At 40.0% G+C, this 22,551-nt stretch overlaps 2 protein-coding genes across 5 annotated transcripts in view; one reads left to right on the forward strand and one right to left on the reverse strand.

Moving 5' to 3' along the window:
• Window positions 1-22,551, reverse strand: part of LOC137428111 (uncharacterized) — a 218,517-nt gene that overhangs the window by 150,444 nt on the left and 45,522 nt on the right. The window lies entirely within an intron of this gene.
• The window catches only part of LOC144892268 (uncharacterized), a 46,163-nt gene that overhangs the window by 3,971 nt on the left and 19,641 nt on the right, over window positions 1-22,551 (forward strand). The window contains exons 3-4 of one of the 3 annotated variants that reach the window (XM_078778037.1): window positions 6,419-6,562; window positions 10,164-14,032. In XM_078778037.1, the coding sequence (XP_078634163.1) occupies window positions 6,419-6,562; window positions 10,164-11,119 (1,100 nt within the window). In that variant the 3' untranslated portion in view covers window positions 11,120-14,032. Of the gene's footprint in view, window positions 1-6,418; window positions 6,563-10,163; window positions 14,033-22,551 lie in introns of those variants that run through there. The other 2 variants (XM_078778039.1, XM_078778040.1) reach the window with 2 other exon arrangements.

The raw sequence follows: 22,551 nt of genomic DNA on the forward strand, positions 1-22,551 counted from the left end.
CATTGGGCATTTCAGGCTTTAATTGAATATTGTCTCGTCAGACTCGGGCGTTGATGCCTGGTGTTGGCTTAGCGGTTAGGGTGCCGGCTTGGGATCCTAGGATCCTGGGTTCGAATCCCGGTCGATCGCTGAATTAATGCCAGGGGGGTTGACTCAGCCTGTCATCCTTCCGAGGTCGGCTAATTGAGTACCAGCTTGCTGGGATGAATGATCCCGGTGTGTACCACGGTTTAGAATACGTACACCGTATCCCTGCGCATCGTAAGAGCGTGACCAAGGGTTGGTGTCAGGAAGGGCATCTGGCCATAAAAACATTGCCTCAAACGGAACCATGATTGTCATGGGGCCCGCAAGGCTAACCCCTGCTCTAGCGGGGAAAATGGCCTTAAAAACGATCATTCATTCATTCAGACTTGGTCGTTGCTATGATCTGTGCTGGGCAGATGGACTGATCGACCAGATTGGTTGGTTGGAGACTAACATCGGTGATTCTGTTAAGTTTCGGGAAAGGTGAAGTAAATACACTTTATTTACTTAATTTGTCTCAGTGAACACTATTCACTTAATGTATCTCGGTGAACACTGTATTTACTTCATGTATCTCAGTCAACACTATTTACTTCATGTATCTCAGTCAACACTGTATTTACTTCATGTATCTCAGTGAACACTGTATTTACTTCATGTATCTCAGTGAACACTGTATTTACTTCATGTATCTCAGTGAACACTGTATTTACTTCATGTATCTCGGTGAACACTGTATTTACTTCATGTATCTCAGTGAACACTGTATTTACTTAATGTATCTCAGTGAACACTGTATTTACTTAATGTATCTCAGTGAACACTGTATTTACTTGATGTATCTCGGTGAACACTGTATTTACTTAATGTATCTCAGTGAACACTGTATTTACTTCATGTATCTCGGTCAACACTGTATTTACTTCATGTATCTCAGTGAACACTGTATTTACTTCATGTATCTCAGTGAACACTGTATTTACTTCATGTATCTCAGTGAACACTGTATTTACTTCATGTATCTCAGTGAACACTGTATTTACTTCATGTATCTCAGTGTACACTGTATTTACTTCATGTATCTCAGTGAACACTGTATTTACTTCATGTATCTCAGTCAACACTGTATTTACTTCATGTATCTCAGTGAACACTGTATTTACTTCATGTATCTCAGTGAACACTGTATTTACTTCATGTATCTCAGTGAACACTGTATTTACTTCATGTATCTCAGTGAACACTGTATTTACTTCATGTATCTCAGTGTACACTGTATTTACTTCATGTATCTCAGTGAACACTGTATTTACTTCATGTATCTCAGTGAACACTGCATTTACTTCATGTATCTCAGTCAACACTGTATTTACTTAATGTATCTCAGTGAACACTGTATTTACTTCATGTATCTCGGTCAACACTGTATTTACTTCATGTATCTCAGTGAACACTGTATTTACTTCATGTATCTCAGTGTACACTGTATTTACTTCATGTATCTCAGTGAACACTGTATTTACTTCATGTATCTCAGTCAACACTGTATTTACTTCATGTATCTCAGTGAACACTATTTACTTCATGTATCTCAGTGAACACTGTATTTACTTCATGTATCTCAGTGAACACTGTATTTACTTCATGTATCTCAGTGAACACTGTATTTACTTCATGTATCTCAGTGAACACTGTATTTACTTCATGTATCTCAGTGAACACTGTATTTACTTCATGTATCTCAGTGAACACTGTATTTACTTCATGTATCTCAGTGAACACTGTATTTACTTCATGTATCTCAGTGAACACTGCATTTACTTCATGTATCTCAGTCAACACTGTATTTACTTCATGTATCTCAGTGAACACTGTATTTACTTCATGTATCTCAGTGTACACTGTATTTACTTCATGTATCTCAGTGAACACTGTATTTACTTCATGTATCTCAGTGAACACTGTATTTACTTCATGTATCTCAGTGAACACTGTATTTACTTCATGTATCTCAGTGTACACTGTATTTACTTCATGTATCTCAGTGAACACTGTATTTACTTCATGTATCTCAGTGAACACTGTATTTACTTCATGTATCTCAGTGAACACTGTATTTACTTCATGTATCTCGGTGAACACTGTATTTACTTCATGTATCTCGGTGAACACTGTATTTACTTCATGTATCTCAGTGTACACTGTATTTACTTCATGTATCTCAGTGAACACTGTATTTACTTCATGTATCTCGGTGAACACTGTATTTACTTCATGTATCTCAGTGAACACTGTATTTACTTCATGTATCTCAGTCAACACTGTATTTACTTCATGTATCTCAATGAACACTGTATTTACTTCATGTATCTCGGTCAACACTGTATTTACTTCATGTATCTCAGTCAACACTGTATTTACTTCATGTATCTCAGTCAACACTGTATTTACTTCATGTATCTCAGTCAACACTGTATTTACTTAATGTATCTCAGTGAACACTGTATTTACTTGATGTATCTCGGTGAACACTGTATTTACTTAATGTATCTCAGTGAACACTGTATTTACTTCATGTATCTCGGTCAACACTGTATTTACTTCATGTATCTCAGTGAACACTGTATTTACTTCATGTATCTCAGTGAACACTGTATTTACTTCATGTATCTCAGTGAACACTGTATTTACTTCATGTATCTCAGTGAACACTGTATTTACTTCATGTATCTCAGTGAACACTGTATTTACTTCATGTATCTCGGTGAACACTGTATTTACTTCATGTATCTCAGTGAACACTGTATTTACTTCATGTATCTCAGTGAACACTGTATTTACTTCATGTATCTCAGTGAACACTGTATTTACTTCATGTATCTCAGTGAACACTGTATTTACTTCATGTATCTCAGTGAACACTGTATTTACTTCATGTATCTCAGTGTACACTGTATTTACTTCATGTATCTCAGTGAACACTGTATTTACTTCATGTATCTCAGTCAACACTGTATTTACTTCATGTATCTCAGTGAACACTGTATTTACTTCATGTATCTCAGTGAACACTGTATTTACTTCATGTATCTCAGTGAACACTGTATTTACTTCATGTATCTCAGTGAACACTGTATTTACTTCATGTATCTCAGTGTACACTGTATTTACTTCATGTATCTCAGTGAACACTGTATTTACTTCATGTATCTCAGTGAACACTGCATTTACTTCATGTATCTCAGTCAACACTGTATTTACTTAATGTATCTCAGTGAACACTGTATTTACTTCATGTATCTCAGTGAACACTGTATTTACTTCATGTATCTCAGTGAACACTGCATTTACTTCATGTATCTCAGTGAACACTGTATTTACTTCATGTATCTCAGTGAACACTGTATTTACTTCATGTATCTCAGTGAACACTGTATTTACTTCATGTATCTCAGTGAACACTGTATTTACTTCATGTATCTCAGTGAACACTGCATTTACTTCATGTATCTCAGTCAACACTGTATTTACTTCATGTATCTCAGTGAACACTGTATTTACTTCATGTATCTCAGTGTACACTGTATTTACTTCATGTATCTCAGTGAACACTGTATTTACTTCATGTATCTCAGTGAACACTGTATTTACTTCATGTATCTCAGTGAACACTGTATTTACTTCATGTATCTCAGTGTACACTGTATTTACTTCATGTATCTCAGTGAACACTGTATTTACTTCATGTATCTCAGTGAACACTGTATTTACTTCATGTATCTCGGTGAACACTGTATTTACTTCATGTATCTCGGTGAACACTGTATTTACTTCATGTATCTCAGTGTACACTGTATTTACTTCATGTATCTCAGTGAACACTGTATTTACTTCATGTATCTCGGTGAACACTGTATTTACTTCATGTATCTCAGTGAACACTGTATTTACTTCATGTATCTCAGTCAACACTGTATTTACTTCATGTATCTCAATGAACACTGTATTTACTTCATGTATCTCAGTCAACACTGTATTTACTTCATGTATCTCAGTCAACACTGTATTTACTTCATGTATCTCAGTCAACACTGTATTTACTTCATGTATCTCAGTCAACACTGTATTTACTTCATGTATCTCAGTCAACACTGTATTTACTTCATGTATCTCAGTCAACACTGTATTTACTTCATGTATCTCGGTGAACACTGTATTTACTTCATGTATCTCAGTGAACACTGTATTTACTTCATGTATCTCGGTGAACACTGTATTTACTTCATGTATCTCAGTGAACACTGTATTTACTTCATGGATCTCAGTGAACACTGTATTTACTTCACGTACCTCAGTGAACACTGTATTTACTTCATGTATCTCGGTGAACACTGTATTTACTTAATGTATCTCGGTGAACACTGTATTTACTTCATGTATCTCAGTGAACACTGTATTTACTTCATGTATCTCAGTGAACACTGTATTTACTTCATGTATCTCGGTGAACACTGTATTTACTTCATGTATCACAATGAACACTGTATTTACTTCATGTATCTCAGTGAACACTGTATTTACTTTATGTATCTCAGTGAACACTGTATTTACTTCATGTATCTCGGTGAACACTGTATTTACTTCATGTATCTCGGTGAACACTGTATTTACTTTATGTATCTCAGTGAACACTGTATTTACTTCATGTATCTCATTGAACACTGTATTTACTTTATGTATCTCAGTGAACACTGTATTTACTTAATGTATCTCGGTGAACACTGTATTTACTTCATGTATCTCAGTGAACACTGTATTTACTTCATGTATCTCAGTGAACACTGTATTTACTTCATGTATCTCGGTGAACACTGTATTTACTTCATGTATCACAATGAACACTGTATTTACTTCATGTATCTCAGTGAACACTGTATTTACTTTATGTATCTCAGTGAACACTGTATTTACTTCATGTATCTCGGTGAACACTGTATTTACTTCATGTATCTCGGTGAACACTGTATTTACTTTATGTATCTCAGTGAACACTATTTACTTCATGTATCTCAGTGAGCACTGTATTTACTTTATGTATCTCAGTGAACACTGTATTTACTTTATGTATCTCAGTGAGCACTGTATTTACTTCATGTATCTCGGTGAACACTGTGTTTACTTCATGTATCTCATTGAACACTGTATTTACTTCATGTATCTCATTGAACACTGTATTTACTTTATGTATCTCAGTGAACACTGTATTTACTTCATGTATCTCGGTGAACACTGTGTTTACTTCATGTATCTCATTGAACACTGTATTTACTTTATGTATCTCAGTGAACACTGTATTTACTTCATGTATCTCGGTGAACACTGTGTTTACTTCATTGATCTCAGTGAACACTGTATTTACTTAACACCATACTTACTTAACACTGTAGTCTGTATTTACTTAATTTATTACAGTGAACATTATTTACTCGATACTCCATTTATTTAAATTTTCCAAATTTATTAAATTACAAATTTACCAAATGTATCACAGTGAACTCCGATTTGTAGGCCAAATGCTTTCCGAATAATTTTTGCGATTTTGTCGCTCTGCACAACGTGTCTCACCCTGGCATCAGAAGCACTCAACATTTCGTGACTCATTGTTTTGTCTGACAGTGAGTGAATTGCGATGTCAGAGACTGGGCCAGGACCTGCATGGAATGTCATAGATTCAAAATACATCGACACATCAGGTCTTCACTTGGCACGTTTTCTACACCGGATGCCAAATTCAAGCACGTTTACATAGATCTAGTTGGAACTCGACCTCCATCAGACCTGTCAGTACATAAGGCTCACACATGCATTGATCGTTAACTCGGTGGCCAGTCGCTATACCCATCGCTGATCAGACAACAGAGATGGTAGCACAAGCATTCATCTCACATTGGGTAGCAGTGTTCGGTGTACCTTCGACAATAACCACAGACCTCGCCAAATTCGACCTCGATCATTAACCCCTCCTTTGTTGACCTCTTTGGTTCAGTAAAAAAAATGAATTTATCTGTTGTCGACCCATTTGAGTACCAGTTCACTGGTAATTCCCTGTTTGTCGTAAAAGGCGACAAACAGGGTTGGCGGCAGGAAGGGCATCCGGCCGTAAAACATTGCTTCAAAACGGGGACCAACAACAACAAACAACAACAACCACGGTGCCCGAAAAAGGCCAACCCCTGCTTTGTGGGGAAAAATGGCCTCTAAAGGTGTTTGTTTTTTTTTTTTTTGGTCGACCCAGTGTGTTTCTCCCCACTACTTCAAATGATTGTTTTGGTTTAGATTTGTTTGTTTACCCTTCCTTTATTGTAATGAACTGCTGTCACATGGTTTGCAGGCGAAGCTCAAGTGGTGAAGTCAGACACTTTCCAAAACAACATTCTTCAGACTTCCCAGGATGCTTTGAGCAATGATCATGTGAAGCAGGAACCGTGCGATTCTCCACCGATGGAGCCAAGCAAATCTGCTCAGCTGCTCGAAGGTAAGCCGAGCTCTCTATAGATCACGTCACATTGTGTTTACTTGTTTCATTCATTCTTTCACGATGAAATCATTTTGTTTCAAACCTTGCAGAATAGCAGGTCCATTTAAATTGTTTTCACTCAAATGGCTTGTTTATGTGAACGAGACAGGGACAACTGTTTCATTTTAAATACTTGTTGCACATGAAATGCACATATTCAAGGTCATTGCATCATATCGGACAATTGATCACAACCATTACAAGATCCTGCGATGTCACTCCGCAGCGCTGCAATAACCTACACCAACTTTGGATGATTTCCTGTATAAAGGAGTTCAAAAACTCAGCTGCGTGACAATCTTGAACACAGCTACTATCTCCTCATCTTACTATAATTCACCAAATGTCTGTCCGTCTGTTCGAAGGTACCGCAAAAACGGCTCAACTGATCGAAACGATATTTTGTGTGGGTAATCCTGGGATCTCCAGGAGTAAAATAGGCTATTTCGTTTTTCCAATTTCAGCTTTGGTCTCCAGCATTCTCAGGTTTGGACCCCCGCATAACATTCACGTTCGCATAACATTCAGTGTGACTATGTTCTCATTGTGACGATGTTTGTGTTCACGGTAGTGTTTGACGTGACAGTGTGAACGTAATTTCGTAATGTTTTTCGTTTCGTAATCCTTTAATGAACGTTTAATGTTTAATTAACATTTAATGTTGAAAGAATGTTTAATGCCCTTCGATGAACGTTTAATGCCGCACGCGCGCTACAGCGCACGCGCACCAGCGTGTACCTTGCCCTTCGCCGTCAGGCTCGGGTAAACCGCTGAGCCCCATCCGTGATGGGGACTGGGGCTTGAGACAGTGTTCTTCATTAAAAGTATAATAAACGCTGTCTCCATCGATCTTGCCAAGGCCGTAACAGCCGTAACGTTTAATCTCTACAAAAGAGAATTCCACATAGCTATTTGGGCGGTGAATACGGTAACAGATCGCTGTCTCCATCGATCGCTAACAGATCGCTGTCTCCATCGATCTTGCCAAGGCCGTAACAGCTATCGGCTCAAAATCCTTTTAACTGTTGATTTGGTACAGTTACACGTATCGGGAATTTGGTACACGTATCGGGAGTACATACGACATAGCGATTGTGAACACGATTATCGATCACGATTCACGATCATCACAATCATAGTGTATCGATCACTATTTGAAACACGATGGAATAATATTTACCGATATGAACAGTGATGTGGCTTTTATTGAAATTCTAAAGATACTGTTTATATTTTGATTTGCGTGTGATATGATTCAACGGATGTTTATATGAATCGTTTAAAATAAAATAAAACCTTCAATTTCTGATATTTTGCCTTTTCATTTGGGCCTCCCAATTGAAGCCCCGCCCATAGGGCGGGTACCGTTGATAGTTCCTTCAACGCTTGCATTAAGCCTGGACCCTTCATCTGAGATAATTTGTAGAGTTGGAAGTGAAAATGCGCACCATTTATTCGATTATGTCCATTATTCTCTGATTTTGTGGTTGTTGTTTTGAATTATTGGCAGCTGCTATCGTAGTTATCTCCACCACCAAAGGTGGAAAGAAGGAGGTTGTGTTTTCACCCCTGTCTATTTGTCTGTGAGCAGGATATCTCAGTTATGGACAGATTTTAATGAAACTTGGTGGACAGGTTGGACGTGTGCTTAGATTTTAGTGAATATCCGGATTCGGATCTGAGAATTTTAAAATTGATTCTTCATAAGTGAGATATAGGGACAAAAAGGATATATAGTATAGTTGTTATAGCACGATATTTGAATAAGTTATGGATCGGTTGCAGCAAAAGTTGGTGGACGTGTTGGGTAGGTGATATTAACAAGCCGATTACATTTTGGTTAAGGTACGAATGCGATCCGGCCTATCAGTGGGATACAAAATGTAAACCGTTCAGGCTTGCGGAGGTGTACTGTCTACCGAGTGTCGTTCTAGTTCAGCTTGAGTTGTGCATCTTACCGTTCAAGTTTCTGATCAGATCGATATCTAATGTCCCCATCTCTCCTATTGATGACTAGCTTGCATGACGACAGCATTCTGGATTCCATTTTATTCATGATTACTGTTTTAACCTCACTATTTCGACATAAAACTATTCTTGCCATTCTGGTGGTACTTATGACAATTCATCTGCCAATTGACAGAAAGACAGTGGTTGTATCAATTATGTTGTTTTTTTTTTGGTTTGATTTGTATGCAACGTCAAAGCTCGTAAAAGAGTGAGGGACACTGGATGGATCAGGACACAACAGAACAAAAAAGAGTAGAATGAGGGGGGAAACACCAACAGCAGAGTTGCAAGATAAAATAGAGGGTGACTTGAACAGAAAAAGCGGAGTGGGGAGGAAAGAGGAGTAGGGAAGGATGCATGGGGTGGTCAATATGGATACAGAAGCAGATTTGCAGCAAGGAAAAACAAAAATTGGAAGAAGGTGGGGTGGAGGGGTCAATGGGAGTCGAAAATATTATGCTTTGGAGAGTGGATGATCTGAGATGGTGGTGAACAATGTCTTAAAGATCTTGATGGAATAAGATTGAAAATAATGTGGAAGTTGAATTCCACAGGTGGGAAAAAAGGAGGAACGAATGCGTGGATGCAGTGATTCTGGATTTTCGGAGTTTCACCAAAAGGTGGTTAATGGTGGACCTCATGTGCTCTGCACTTGGGGGTGGGGAGGATGGACAGAGCATGGAAAGCACAGAGGTTATGACTTATGAGGCCATAAAGATAGAGAGACCACAGATCTGTCTGCGATTGGAAAGTGATAGGCCCATTGACTCAGCTTCAACGCGTGAGATTTGAATAATCATGGAGGCCTTGGTTTCCACTGTGTCATGTTGAGCAAGGTGTGAGGCAGGGGAGCTAGCCCAGAGAGGAGAGCAGTACTTCATCAAGCTGTGGATGAGGGCCTTGTGAGAGAGTGTGCCATTTGTTGGGAGTGAAAGATATATTTTAAGTGTTTGACCAGCTTGTGATTTTGTAAAGAGGGGGAAGAAGATGCTGCCTCCCTAACTAAAGGATGAAGGATTGGTGGAGGGGTAGAACAATGAATGGATTCAACAAAATGTTGATCGAAGAATGTTGTCCGTCATGGGAAGCACACAGAAGCTGATATTGGTCAGACAAACCTCTGATTGTTATACAATGTCCAGAATGATGGAACAATCTTTCTAAGGTAGGTTGCGTGTGCTCAAAATCCAAAATTCTTTCATTTTTGAATCGGAACTGGACCCTCTCCCTCGAATAAAAACCACCTTTAGAGGCCATTTTTCCCCCGCAAGCGGGGGTTGGCCTTTTTCGGGGACCGTGGTTGTTGTTGTTTTTCGGTCCCCTTTTTGAAGCAATGTTTTACGGCCGGATGCCCTTCCTGCCGCGAACCCTTTTTGTCGCCTTTTACGACAAGCAGGGAATTACCAATGAACTGGTACTCAAATAGAGGACCCTCGAATAGAGGACAGAAATAAGAACAGTATATAAATTAACTTGTGAAAAACTGTATTTATAAAATGTGGACAAGTTGGTGTGAATTGTTGATGCTTTTTGTAACTTGTCTTTACAGAGAAACAAATGAAACTGGATTCTTATTCCAACCGTTCCCGGTTGTTCAACAAACAAGTTTTCAATCGTCACATGATACAGACTGATACTCAAGAAACTGACACATTTCGCACTGTGTCTTGTAAATGTTTCACAGGTACCCTTGAGGATAACCAAGGAAATGGGATACCATGTAAGTGTTATTTGCATGACAAATCGTTTGCAACGTTGCCATCTTTAAAACTACATCAAACAATCCACACGGGCGAGAAGCCGTTCAAGTGTTCTACTTGCAGGAAGGGGTTTGCTCGATCATCATATTTACGCCTTCATCAAAGAACACACACAGGTGAGAAGCCTTTCAAATGTTCTGTATGTCTTAAAACCTTTCGTCAATCATCACATTTATACGTTCATCAAAGAATACACACAGGAGAGAAGCCACACAAGTGTTCTGTGTGTCCTAAAGCCTTTATTAAACCATCAGATTTACATGCTCATCAAAGAGCACATTCAGGAGAGAAGCCTTATGAGTGTTCTTTGTGTCTGAAAGCCTTTCTGCGATCATCATATTTGAGGGATCATCAGAGAATACACACAGGAGAGAAGCCACACAAGTGTTCCTTGTGTCCCAAAGCCTTTATTAAACCATCAGATTTACACTCTCATCAAAGAGCACATTCAGGAGAGAAGCCTTACGAGTGTTCTTTGTGTCCGAAAGCCTTTCTGCAATCATCATATTTAAGGAATCATCAGAGAGTGCACACGGGAGAAAGGCCACACAAGTGTTCTTTGTGTCCCAAAGCATTTGGTTACTTGTCACATTTAAGGAAACATCAAATAATGCACACAAAAGAGAAGCCCGACAAGTGTCCTGTGTGCAGCGAGGTATTTGCTTCTTCGTCATATTTTTCTCAACATCTAACAATACACAAAGGAGAAATCTACCATCTACCTCCATCTACCCCACAAATATAGACTGATAACATGCCGACCCACGGCATACAAACTTTTAATTGGATTAATCACGAACAAACACTTCACTCAACAAGAGCTTTAGAGGCAGAACAGGAAGGATAAGAGAGGCTGTTATGGAACGATAGACCATTTGTTATTAAACAAGACCATACTCGAAAACTGGAAGTTTCAACACCCCCAACTTATCCACAGCCTGGATTGATTACAAAAAAGCCTTTGACAGTGTTCCACATTCATGGATTATAAAATACATGCAAGTATACAAAGTTAACCACAAAATAGTCACACAGATAGAGAAAGCAATGACACTGGAATACAACGCTGATATTACCTCACGTGGAAGGAAAAATTGAAATCCCAGGGGTAAAGATACAATGTGGTATCTTACAAAGTGACAGCCTTTCCCCCCTCCTGTTTTGCTTGACTCTGCACCCACTGAGTAACCTCATCAATGAACAAGGACAGAGATACAATCTAATGTGCAACAGAAAAATGATCAAAGAACCTAGAAAGGTTCATCTACTTTACATGGATGATCTAAAACTCTTCACACCGAATGATAACAAATTGGCAGATTAACTCAGGCTCGTAAAGCGCTACTCACAGGACATTCGAGTGGAATTTGGTTTGGACAAATGTGTCAAATGCACATTTCTATCTGGTAAAACAAAAAGAACACACAATATCTCAAACAATGAAAGCGTTTCAAACAATTTCAATATCTCAAACAATCAAACAAAAAGAGAAAGCGAAAGCCATATGGAGGAGTCTATGAAGGGATGGGCACCTAGTAGGGTCGGTCAGAGGAGTCGTTATTGTAGTGGTCGAGAAACTCGGGGCTAAGGCGGAAGGGGGCTCGGCATGGCATAGCATAGGGTACGCGGTTGCTAACAAAATAGGTTTGGTGCAGGTGGAAGTGGAAACTGGGTACCCCCAGGTGCCAGGTGCCTTCAGGGCGGCATGGCCGTGCGCCTTCGGCGCCCGGCGATATCACCGAAAACGGGGTTTGCATCGTGTGCCTTCAGGTGCCAGGTGTCCACGACCACTCCACACGTATAGAGAAACACTTGAGAACGATTATCACGGACACTTTTCATGTACGATCGCGATGATAGTTGTGCTGGCGCAGACAGCTGGAGTTAAGTTTGGATCAGGACGCCCTCCAGTAATGGCGGACGCAAGAGCGCCGCCTATCGGCGAGGGGGCCCGATCGTCCTTATCGGATCGGTCTATAGCTGTGCAATTATAAACTGGCCAGAATCGGAGATCAACAACTTAGACACCAAAACAAGGAAACTTCTAACTATTCATAAACTATTCTACAAAAACTGATGCATTCCGACATTTTACTTGCTGAACGAGAAGGAGGAGGCGGTCTGATGGAGCTTAACCAAATGCACAGAACAGCGTGTGTAGGACGAGCGGTATGTGAAAAGCTCAACAGACTATCAATAAGATATGTGCAGAGCAGGAAAACACCAAATCAGAAAAGGTATCCTTAATCTATTTAACAACAAACTTCCAAAAACAGATGCAAGTGCAGGATATTACACAGGAAAACGAAACAGAAACAAATACAGCCCCAATGATCACAAAGAAGAAAAATGAAAACTACAAAAATAAATAGCAGATATACTCTGACAAATGGGAGAATGACAAAAAAGCAGGAAGATTTTAAAAAGAGCTTGACAGAACATGGATCTACAGTCTACACGGAAGGCTCATTGGAATGGCTAAGAAGAGGTCAAATTAATTTGGGTGGAGAACGAGTGATCATAAATTCCCAAGACCAAGGACACTACACTAATGGCTTTAAGAAAATGGTGGGGATTGAGCCAATCGGACAAATGCAGGTTTTGAGGGGTAGAAACAAAGTACCAGCCACCTCCTTTTCGGATGTAAAAAAACTCGTGTCAGAACAGTTGTACGCAGAAAGATCTGACAGCGTCTGTAGACTAATCCACTGGCACATCTGTGAACATTTCAACCTTCCGTTTCCAGAACAATCGTGGAAACACAAACCAAATCCGATCCTTGAAAATGAACACATCGTGCTCATGCATGACCAAATAATCCCATAATGCAGGCGGAGCATTGCATCTGGACATAGTGCTCAAACACAAAAAGGAAAAGGCAGCATTGTTGATTGAGGTTTCGGTTCCCAATGACTTTGGACTAAGGTTTTCAGAAACCAAGAAATGCTCAAATACCAGGTTCTGAAAAATGAGGTAAAGAGGTCTTGGCAATTGAAGAAAGCTGAAATTGTACCGGTGATAGACGAAGCAACAGGGATGATCAGGAAAACCCTTACTGAGTACTTAAAAATCATTCTGTGGAATATCACTACAAATGAGCTACCCTCAGAACTTTTGCTGAAACCCTTCGACAAACGAGCGTCTGCCACCTGAAATCCCTCTCTGCATCTCCAGTGGGTATAGGAGGACCCATTATTATTGGAGCCAGTGTCACCAACGATGCAAATTCCTTGTGGTCAAGTGGAAGTCTGCACACCTCTGACACAGACAGTGCATTTCTCCATCAACATTTTACAAGCAACAATTTTGAACTTTTCATGCTGTGCGACTGTTTTTGAAACCTGACAACTCGGAGTAAAAATCACTTGTATTTGATTTGTGCTGCACCAAAACGATTGTAATTTTCATTCTCGAGTCCATGGGCCAGACCAGATACCGGTACCACCTGAGGTGGCAAAACCTAAATGGTACTAATTCATTGGACGGGTTAATATAAGAACAATCATATGTGATAGCAACTCCAAGTGAGCAGTTTAGTCATTTTTCACATTGTACAGCATTGTAACGTGCATTGTATAGCATTATGTGTGAGTTGGGTATATATGCTTATTCATGGTGATTTTCAGTGGAAATATGGCAATAAAACACATGGAAAGCTGATGGACAATAACTCTTAATATAAAAGTGCTGAGAATCGAACTTCTTCAACAAACTGTGGATGTCTGTTGTATCCAAACACTAAAGAAGTTTGTTGAATGATTGGTTTCTGTCTTGTCCAGAATCTCCTCGCCCCATAATACCCACAGCTTTTTCCACTGCTTTAGTGATCTCTTTCATACATGGTATCTTTGCATGGCTACTAACTTCCATAATTAGGGCATGGGAATCATAAAGTGGAGTTAAGCAATCGGTCCACGTATGTACGTGTCTGCACTTTAAGAGTGTACATCGAGAACAGTTCAACGGAAGAAAATGAAACTTTACCAGTTCTTACATGACAATGATGTAGCATATTTTGAGCACACATCGAAAACCAATTTTTTAGGTCAACATAGGTCAAAAGGTCAACTTGGGCCAATTTTCTTAAAATCCTCAATTTTCATTTTATTGAGTTGAAATTTGAACAGGATTTTCACATCAGCTCACTGAATTCAACGACCAATTGTTTTTGAGGTCAACATCGGTCAAAAGGTCAACACAGCCCAAATTTCTAAAATCCTCCATTTTCATCCAATTGCCTTGAATGTTGAAGAGGATTTGCATATCCGGTCAATTAATTCAACCACAAATTATTTTTGAGCTTAAAAGGTGAACATGGGCCTGATTTATAAAATTGAGAGATAGGACCAAAAACTATATATATATCATGATATCTCAAAAAGTTGTTGACTAGCTATGACAAAACTAGGTGAATTTGAGTTGGTTAGGTGACAAGAACAAGCAGATTCGATTTTACTTCAGATCCAGCCTATCAGTGTGTAGAAGAAGTAATTCTTCACGTCCGAAGAGTTTGAAACATTTATTCATGCGCATGGGAGAGATACATTGAATGCAGTGAACGAGAAACACAAAAGCAGTAAAATTAATCTCTCTCCTTTGCTGTCCAACCCAGTGTCATCTCTTATTATAATAGAGCAAACGTATATAGTTATGTCGTTATGTATGTCATTATGTTTATATGCGACTAAAACGTCGTCTTCTTCTTCAAATAAAATTACCACCCTCTTAACCCTCTTAATTGCGTTAAGACTACTGAGACCCCTCAGACCTTTGACGACCCTTTAATTCCCCCAAGACCCTTCAGACCACCAAGACCCATAAGACTCAAAACATCCCGAAGACCCAAAACACCCCGAAGACCCAAAAGACACCGAAGACCCAAAACACCCAGTAGACCCAAAACATCCTGAAGACCCAAAACACCCCAAAGACTCAAAACACCTTGAAGCCACTAAAGACCCTTAAATACCCAGAATAACCAAAATACCCCAAAGACCCAGAGGAAACAAGAGACCCTTGAGACACAAAAGCCCCTGAAGACACCGAATACCCCAAAACACCCCAAAGACCCAAAATACCCTTAAAGGCCCAGAGGATCCAAAAGACCCTGAAGACCCAAAACACCATGAAGACACAAAAGACACCGAAATGGTCAAAGATGCCTATCCCTCCGAAACGACGTGTGGTGAGGCGCGCTGAGTCACGCTAGTTTATGCAATTTTCAAGCAGGGGATGTCATCTTGTGCCATCAGGGAATTTTAAGAAATTCTTTCACCATGAGGCATGCTTTTGTGAGCAAGCCTTTTTGCACAAACAGGTGTTTCTCAAAGCAAAACTTTTAAGAGATAAGCCCACACAGGCATAGACGAGCTTTGTTGTAGCCAGCTTTAAATTAACTGGTTTTAACGATCTGACAGACACTGCCTTTGATAAGGCGTGTTTTTCTAGGAAACTCAGGCCTTTTCCTTCTAATCATTCAGCTGCACCATGGAATGTTGATAATCTACAAGGTCAACTCAGCAGCAACACAGCATTCATTATTTGGAGCCAGAGCTGCAAGCCAGCAGTTATTTAATTTTTAGCACAGCATTTATTTAATGTGTGACTTTTTTCAAAGTTGAATTTATACTTCTACACTTTCCCCTTTTGTACTTTCAAGTACAAAACATCATTAAAAATTTAGAACATGACCTCTCTTCAAACATAATCTTACCTGTGTCCAGAACAAGGGTCATCCTCTAGGGTAAAGTTGTATACAGTCTTTCCGAGGTCCCAAGGTAGGTTTTAATTAAACCACTACGGGATATCTCCTTTTCCTAATTGTTCCACAACTTAAGACTCCAGGGTAGGTCTCTTTTCTCTTAGCCATCTTGGCAGTGTCTTTTCTTGAGTCTCCGATGTAGGTCTTAACCATCTGGGCAGAAATCATCCCTTTTGAGGTAGACACTAGTTCATGGCAACAGGAAGCTATTCCCAATGTTTCAGATTGGTCCTTTTCAAATTTCAAACATTTTCAAATGTCAGATTTAAACATTGGCTCAATAAGTTTGCAAAGTTTTCTCAATCAATTTGCATGGGGAATAGTATAAGCAATGCAAATGCAGGTGGATTTTACTTTACTTCAATTCAATTACATCAGCTTGGTCATCCTGACTCGATTCATCATCGGCAGGTCTTGCAGTGTCTTCACACTCCTTTCCTCTCTCACCACAATCATATTGGTCTTTTATCCTAATTTCACATCGTTTCTGGAACACCTTCGTTAGTGAATGCTCTGGTTTTTCGATGAACGAGAGGGTGACTCCCATAAACAGCTCCAATACATGACTGGTCACTTATCGACGAGAGGACTGAGATCAGAACCTAACCCCAAGGTTTCCAGGATCGTTACCCCCGTATAAAACAAGAGTTTACTGTATAATAAACAACTAATTCCACAACGAATCACAAGAATAATTAGCATGAACATCGCACCAAACCAAAACACCGCCCAACAGCCTCTCGTAAGGGATTTATGGCTGTCGTTTCGTCAAACAACAACAGGCATTTTAAGGCCATTTTCTCTGCTAGAATGGGGGTTAGCTTGCGGGCCCCATGACAATCTTCTCCATTTTGCCCTATTTTCTGCATCTGCCCTTGTTAACCCCCTTGCCCGCATTTCTTCTTCGACCACCTTCAGCCAAGTCTTTCTCGGTCTTCCCCGTCCTCTACTTCCTTCTACATTCATTTCCATCACTCTTCTCAACCAGTCACTTTCATCCTTCCTCAACACATGACCAAACCATCTCAACCTGTTTCTCTTCACAGCATCCATCACAGGCTCGATTCCCATCATCTTTCGCAATTCATCATTTGTCTTCCTCTCTCTCAACGATACTCCACACATCCACCGAACCATTCGCATTTCCAGCCTTCGTTGCTGCTCTACATTCATTACCCATGTCTCGCTCCCATAAATCATAACACTTCTCACACATGCAGCATACACCTTTCCCTTCAGCTTCAACGACACTCCCCTCCTCGTCAGCATGCCACTCGGTTCCCAAAACTTCTTCCATGCACATCTCACTCCAGCAACAGTCGCCGAGTCTGATCCACCTTCTCCATTTAGCATGTCTCAGGGGTAGCAAACTGTTTTCACACCTTCCAGCTTCACGCCGTCTCCAAGATCCAACTCAACATTTCCTCCATCTGTGCACACCTTACACTTGAATGTAGCTGCCACACTGGCTAATGACCCTCTCAGACCACTACTTTTTTGATGAACCCACTCAGCGCACATTGTACATTGAATGGAGTTCACTCTGAAATTGAATGGAGTTCCTTCCTGCACACAGCACACGGCCACATCCCAGTTCTTTCCACCTCACCACATGCTTTACCTCTTGCCATCACCTTCGTTTTTCCAATATTCACCTTCAGAACTTTTGTCTCCATACATTCCTTCCACTTGTTCATCTTCTCCTTCAGTCCATCCATACTCTCCACAATCAACACCAGATCATCTGCATATAACAACTTGCACGGTAAACCCTCCTTTACATTCCGAGCCAGCACCTCCATCACAGCTACAAATAGTAGTGGACTTAGTACCGACCCCTGATGCACTCCCACCTTCACCTCAAACTCACCACTGTTCCTGTCCTTTGTCCTTACAGCTGTGCACGCTCTTTTGTACTTTGCCATCACTACTCTGATCAACCATTCCTCCACTCCTCACTCAACATCGTGAAAAACCCCAGTTAGTAAAACAAACATAGCATTCTCATTTTATTGTGGAGAATTACTAAGTAGAGCGATAATTTAAAGATGTTTGTCGATTAAACCTTTGTTGAGCGAGAATGTTTCATCCAGAAGCTCGGACTCCATCTTCACAGCCACAATAATATCTGAAAACAAGTACAGATACATATAGATAAATTAAATAGTATTCATCGTATACTTACCCTGCACAGTCAACCTGGTGCGAGCCAACTCTTCTGTTTTGAAGGGTTTTTTTTCTTTTATCCAATATGGCTGCCAGACCATAGGAGCGATGACATCATAAATGTATATTCTCTAATATAATCGATGTGTAGATCATGCTCAATAAATTTCAAACTTATTAGACTAAGAGTTGTCCCTGTCGAATAATAACGTCATAATTAAGGCACCAAAGATGTCATCATTAACAACACATTCCCCATGTGAAGTTCTTTACAATGAGCCACGTTCAATTTTTTTCCACGGAGAGGTTTCAGAGATTATAGAGGTGTGAAGTTTTTCCAAGATGGCACCCGTACAACATGACCTATGACGTCATAATTATCATTGACGAATTCTACAAGAGGAGGCGCTCTATGGTCAACATGTCGTGTCCATCGGACTAACCGTTGCAGCAAAAAAAAAAATTAATACTGATTAGATCAAGCGTTGTACTTGTCGAATTATGACGTCATAATGAAGGCACCGATGACATCATCATTAACATATATTATTCCCCATAGGGAGTACTTGACTGCACCATGTTTCAATATTTTCCATTGAACGGTTTCAGAGGTATAGAGGTGTAACGTTTTCCAAGATGACGTCCGTACCAAGTGACCTATTATGTCATAATTATGAATTATGGCAGAGGCACTCCGATGGTAAAATTTTGTGTCAATCGGACCATCGGTTGCCGAGAAAATGAATTTTAAAAATGCAGACACGCACGCCCCATGTACACACGTACAGACGCAACCGAATGCCTAACCTTGATTTTCGTTTCGCAAGCGCAGGCTAATAACATCCTCCAGTACGGCACTGCTGGGGCGCCTACAGCGCCCGGCAATACCACCGTGCAGCACATAGAGATGGTATTGGGAGGGAGAGGTGTACAATAATTAGTTGAATAATTGCGTAATTAAAATCAATAAATAATAATCGTAAAATAATTTCATAAACAATTTTATAATAGCACACCTCAACCACCAGTGTTTCATCCAAAGGTGTAACTTAAAAAAAAAAATTAGTCATTAATCGAATAAGTAAATAATCGATGAATTGATTAATCAATAAATCAAAAAATACCGTTTTTACCAAAGCACTTGCTCACTATTGTGCCCACATTTCAGCTTCCTAGCTCAAAGGATGGCTGTGATATTGCCCGAACAAACAAATAAACAAGTACAGATATGTTCAAAGTACACTGCCCCCATGCCAATTAAATAAATATCCTCCAACGCGGCATTGCGGGGTGCCTTGGGCGCCCGGCAATACCGCGGTGCAGCTCATGGAGACTGTATTGGGAGGGAAAAGTGTACAATAATTGATTGATTAATTGCATAATTAAAATCAATAAATAATCATCATAAAATATTTTCTTAATCAATTGGCTAATAGCATACCTAAAGCCCCTGTCACACCTTGACGATTTAGCCAGCGTATGCCGACGTATCAAAATTGAGTGCTGGTGTGAGTCATACGCTGGCATACGTCGACAAATTTTGTGCATGCACAAAATTTGTCGACGCGCTCGGCGTACTACGACGTATGCCAGCGTGCTTCAGCATGCTCTTAACGTATACAAAACTTACCCATAACGTATTCGACGTGTGCCAGCGTATTCGCCAAATTTTTCATACGTCGGCATACGCTGGCTAAAACGTCAAGGTGTGACAGCGGCTTGACCACCAGTGTTTCAACTGAAGCTGTAATTTTTTGAAAATTAAATGTCATTAATTGAAAAAATTAAATGACTAATCAATAAATAATTAATCGATTAATTAATTAATCAATCAATCAAAAATACCCTTTACAGCCAAATCACTTGGTCATTGTCATGTCCAAATATCAGCTTCCAAGCTCAAAAGGTGCCTGAGATATTGCCCAGATGAGAAAGAAAATAAATAAATGATTAATAATATAAATAAATAAATAATAATCATAAAATAATTATTAATTGGCTAATAGAATACCTAAACCACCACAGTTTCATCCGAATCTGTAACTTAAAATAAAATTAATTTAGTCATTAATCAAATAATTAATCGATTAATTGATTCATCAATAAATCAAAAATAGCCTTTACAGCTAAATCACTTGGTCACTGTAAAAAAAAAATTAAAAAAAACACCTTTAGAGGCCATTTTTTCCCCGCAAGCGGGGGTTGGCCTTTTTCGGGAACCATGGTTGTTGTTCTTTTTCGGTCCCCTTTTTGAAGCAATGTTTTACGGCCGGATGCCCTTCCTGACGCCAACCATTTTTGCCGCCTTTAACGACAAACAGGGAATTACCAGTGAACTGGTACTCAATTTATCGTGTCCAAATATCAGTTTCCGAGCTCAAAAGGTGCCTGAGATAATGCTACCCAGAAGAGAAAGGAAATAAATAAGTACTTAATTCATCGATAATAATTAAGTAACTAATTAATTAATTGATTAATCAAAAAACAAAACATCCCGTTTTTGCCAAAGCACGTGCTCACTATTGTGCCCAAATTTCAGCTTCTTAGCTCAAAGGATGGCTGAGATATCGCCCGGATAAACAAACAAGAAAACAACCACCAGAGTGAAAACTGAGTACTCCCTTTCAGCGCTCATTTCCAGGCCCCCTTCGGTGCCCGGCAATGACGTCATGCAGAGCCTGGAGATGGCATAGGAAAGGAGCGGTGTACTTATCCGCAGGAGATTCTTCCGGACCGAGCAGGTTCCTCCCATCAGAGGCCCTCGTGGATCCTGGAGGGTTCACCTTGTGTTCCTCACCAGAGATCTTGGTTCATTGCACACAGCACGGTGTTAGTAACTTCGGGACAATGAATTCCGGTACCACAGAACTGAGGACAGCGAAACACAGAAACACGTGCTCTTCTTCCTCAGTTTTTCTTCTTTAACTGCAATGACGTTTCAGCGTTTCTCGGATCTCCGTAGACCACATCCCAAATGTAACTTGAACTAGTGAGTGACGATGTTCGTTCTCAGGATCTTTAACGAAGTTTAACAACGACCTTGCTGCACCTGTCCTCGTACTATACAAGTTTAAAAGTTGGACATTTGAACCATTTCGTCCTGTTTCATATTATTAAGAGTTTCCAAAGGGGTTCCGCTTCCACGGTGTTTACTTGTTTATGTTTTTATGTCAATCCCAGCTGTCACGTGATTACGAGGAACCCAGGTTCAAATCCTGTGTACCATATGTTTATTATCTATCTTCTCCTGTCCTTCTAATTCATATAAATGCACACTAATGTCTCCTAACCCTCTGTGCAGAAGGAAAGTGGAATTAATTAACGTATGGAGCACACAGGTGAGTGGGGGTTTCATTTGGGGAAGAAGTGTAAATATTTGGCGATATTTTCATACGTATAAATAGATGATGCAAAAGCCCCTTGTGATGCAAATCATGTCTGGAGGATTTGATGTAACTCAATCACTGTTTGCTGCGTAGGAGTGATGCCCCGACCAGGATTGTGCCCAATGGTCAATAAACTGCTTCGGCAGCCATATGCATCTGATGATGTGGGAGTGGACATCACATCATCAATCACTGTTTGAGAACAGAAGTAATCAATTTAATTACATTTTGCGTAAAATACATCGTTTGTTGAGTTGAATCTACTTTTGGAAGAGCGCTGCTGTCCAATTGTGACGTCACAACAGTATACATGGTGATGCGCCTCGCCAGAGTCCTGCATCATTACTTTTTAATGAGATACCACAGCCAAGCTCAGATCCAATCTGGTTACTACAAACAGCACTCGGTCAGGATGAAGGTTCCACACCCGGACACCAAGCACCCTTTATACGTACATATCAAGAGAAGAATATTGTCGTGTCCGCAGCGACTTAACACCAGCCTTGGACGGATGAGCAGAACCAGCTTTAACTCCCGAGGTGGCTTCCCCGATTATGGTGGTTATTGCGCACGCAAGATGGAAGAGACACGAAGCATTTAACTATATGAAAACATGGGTTTATTTTGAAACCCAAACAAAACACGACAACAAAAATGCAACAATAATGATTTATATTCAAATAAGGCGCCAAATGAAAACACGAAAATAAAGCTGAGGTAAAAGGCTGAGTTGAGGATCCTCTTGCTGAAGCCTGAAGCCACACAGGCGGGAGCCCGGAAAATGGTGGCGAAACCGAGCGCCGAGGGCACCCGGGATCGAGGCGAGCAGGGAACACGGCCCTCTTTCTCTTCTCCTCCGTCCAC

The sequence above is a fragment of the Myxine glutinosa genome, chromosome 5, assembly GCF_964187855.1.
Source record: "Myxine glutinosa chromosome 5, kmMyxGlut1.1, whole genome shotgun sequence".
Lineage (NCBI taxonomy): Eukaryota > Metazoa > Chordata > Myxini > Myxiniformes > Myxinidae > Myxine > Myxine glutinosa.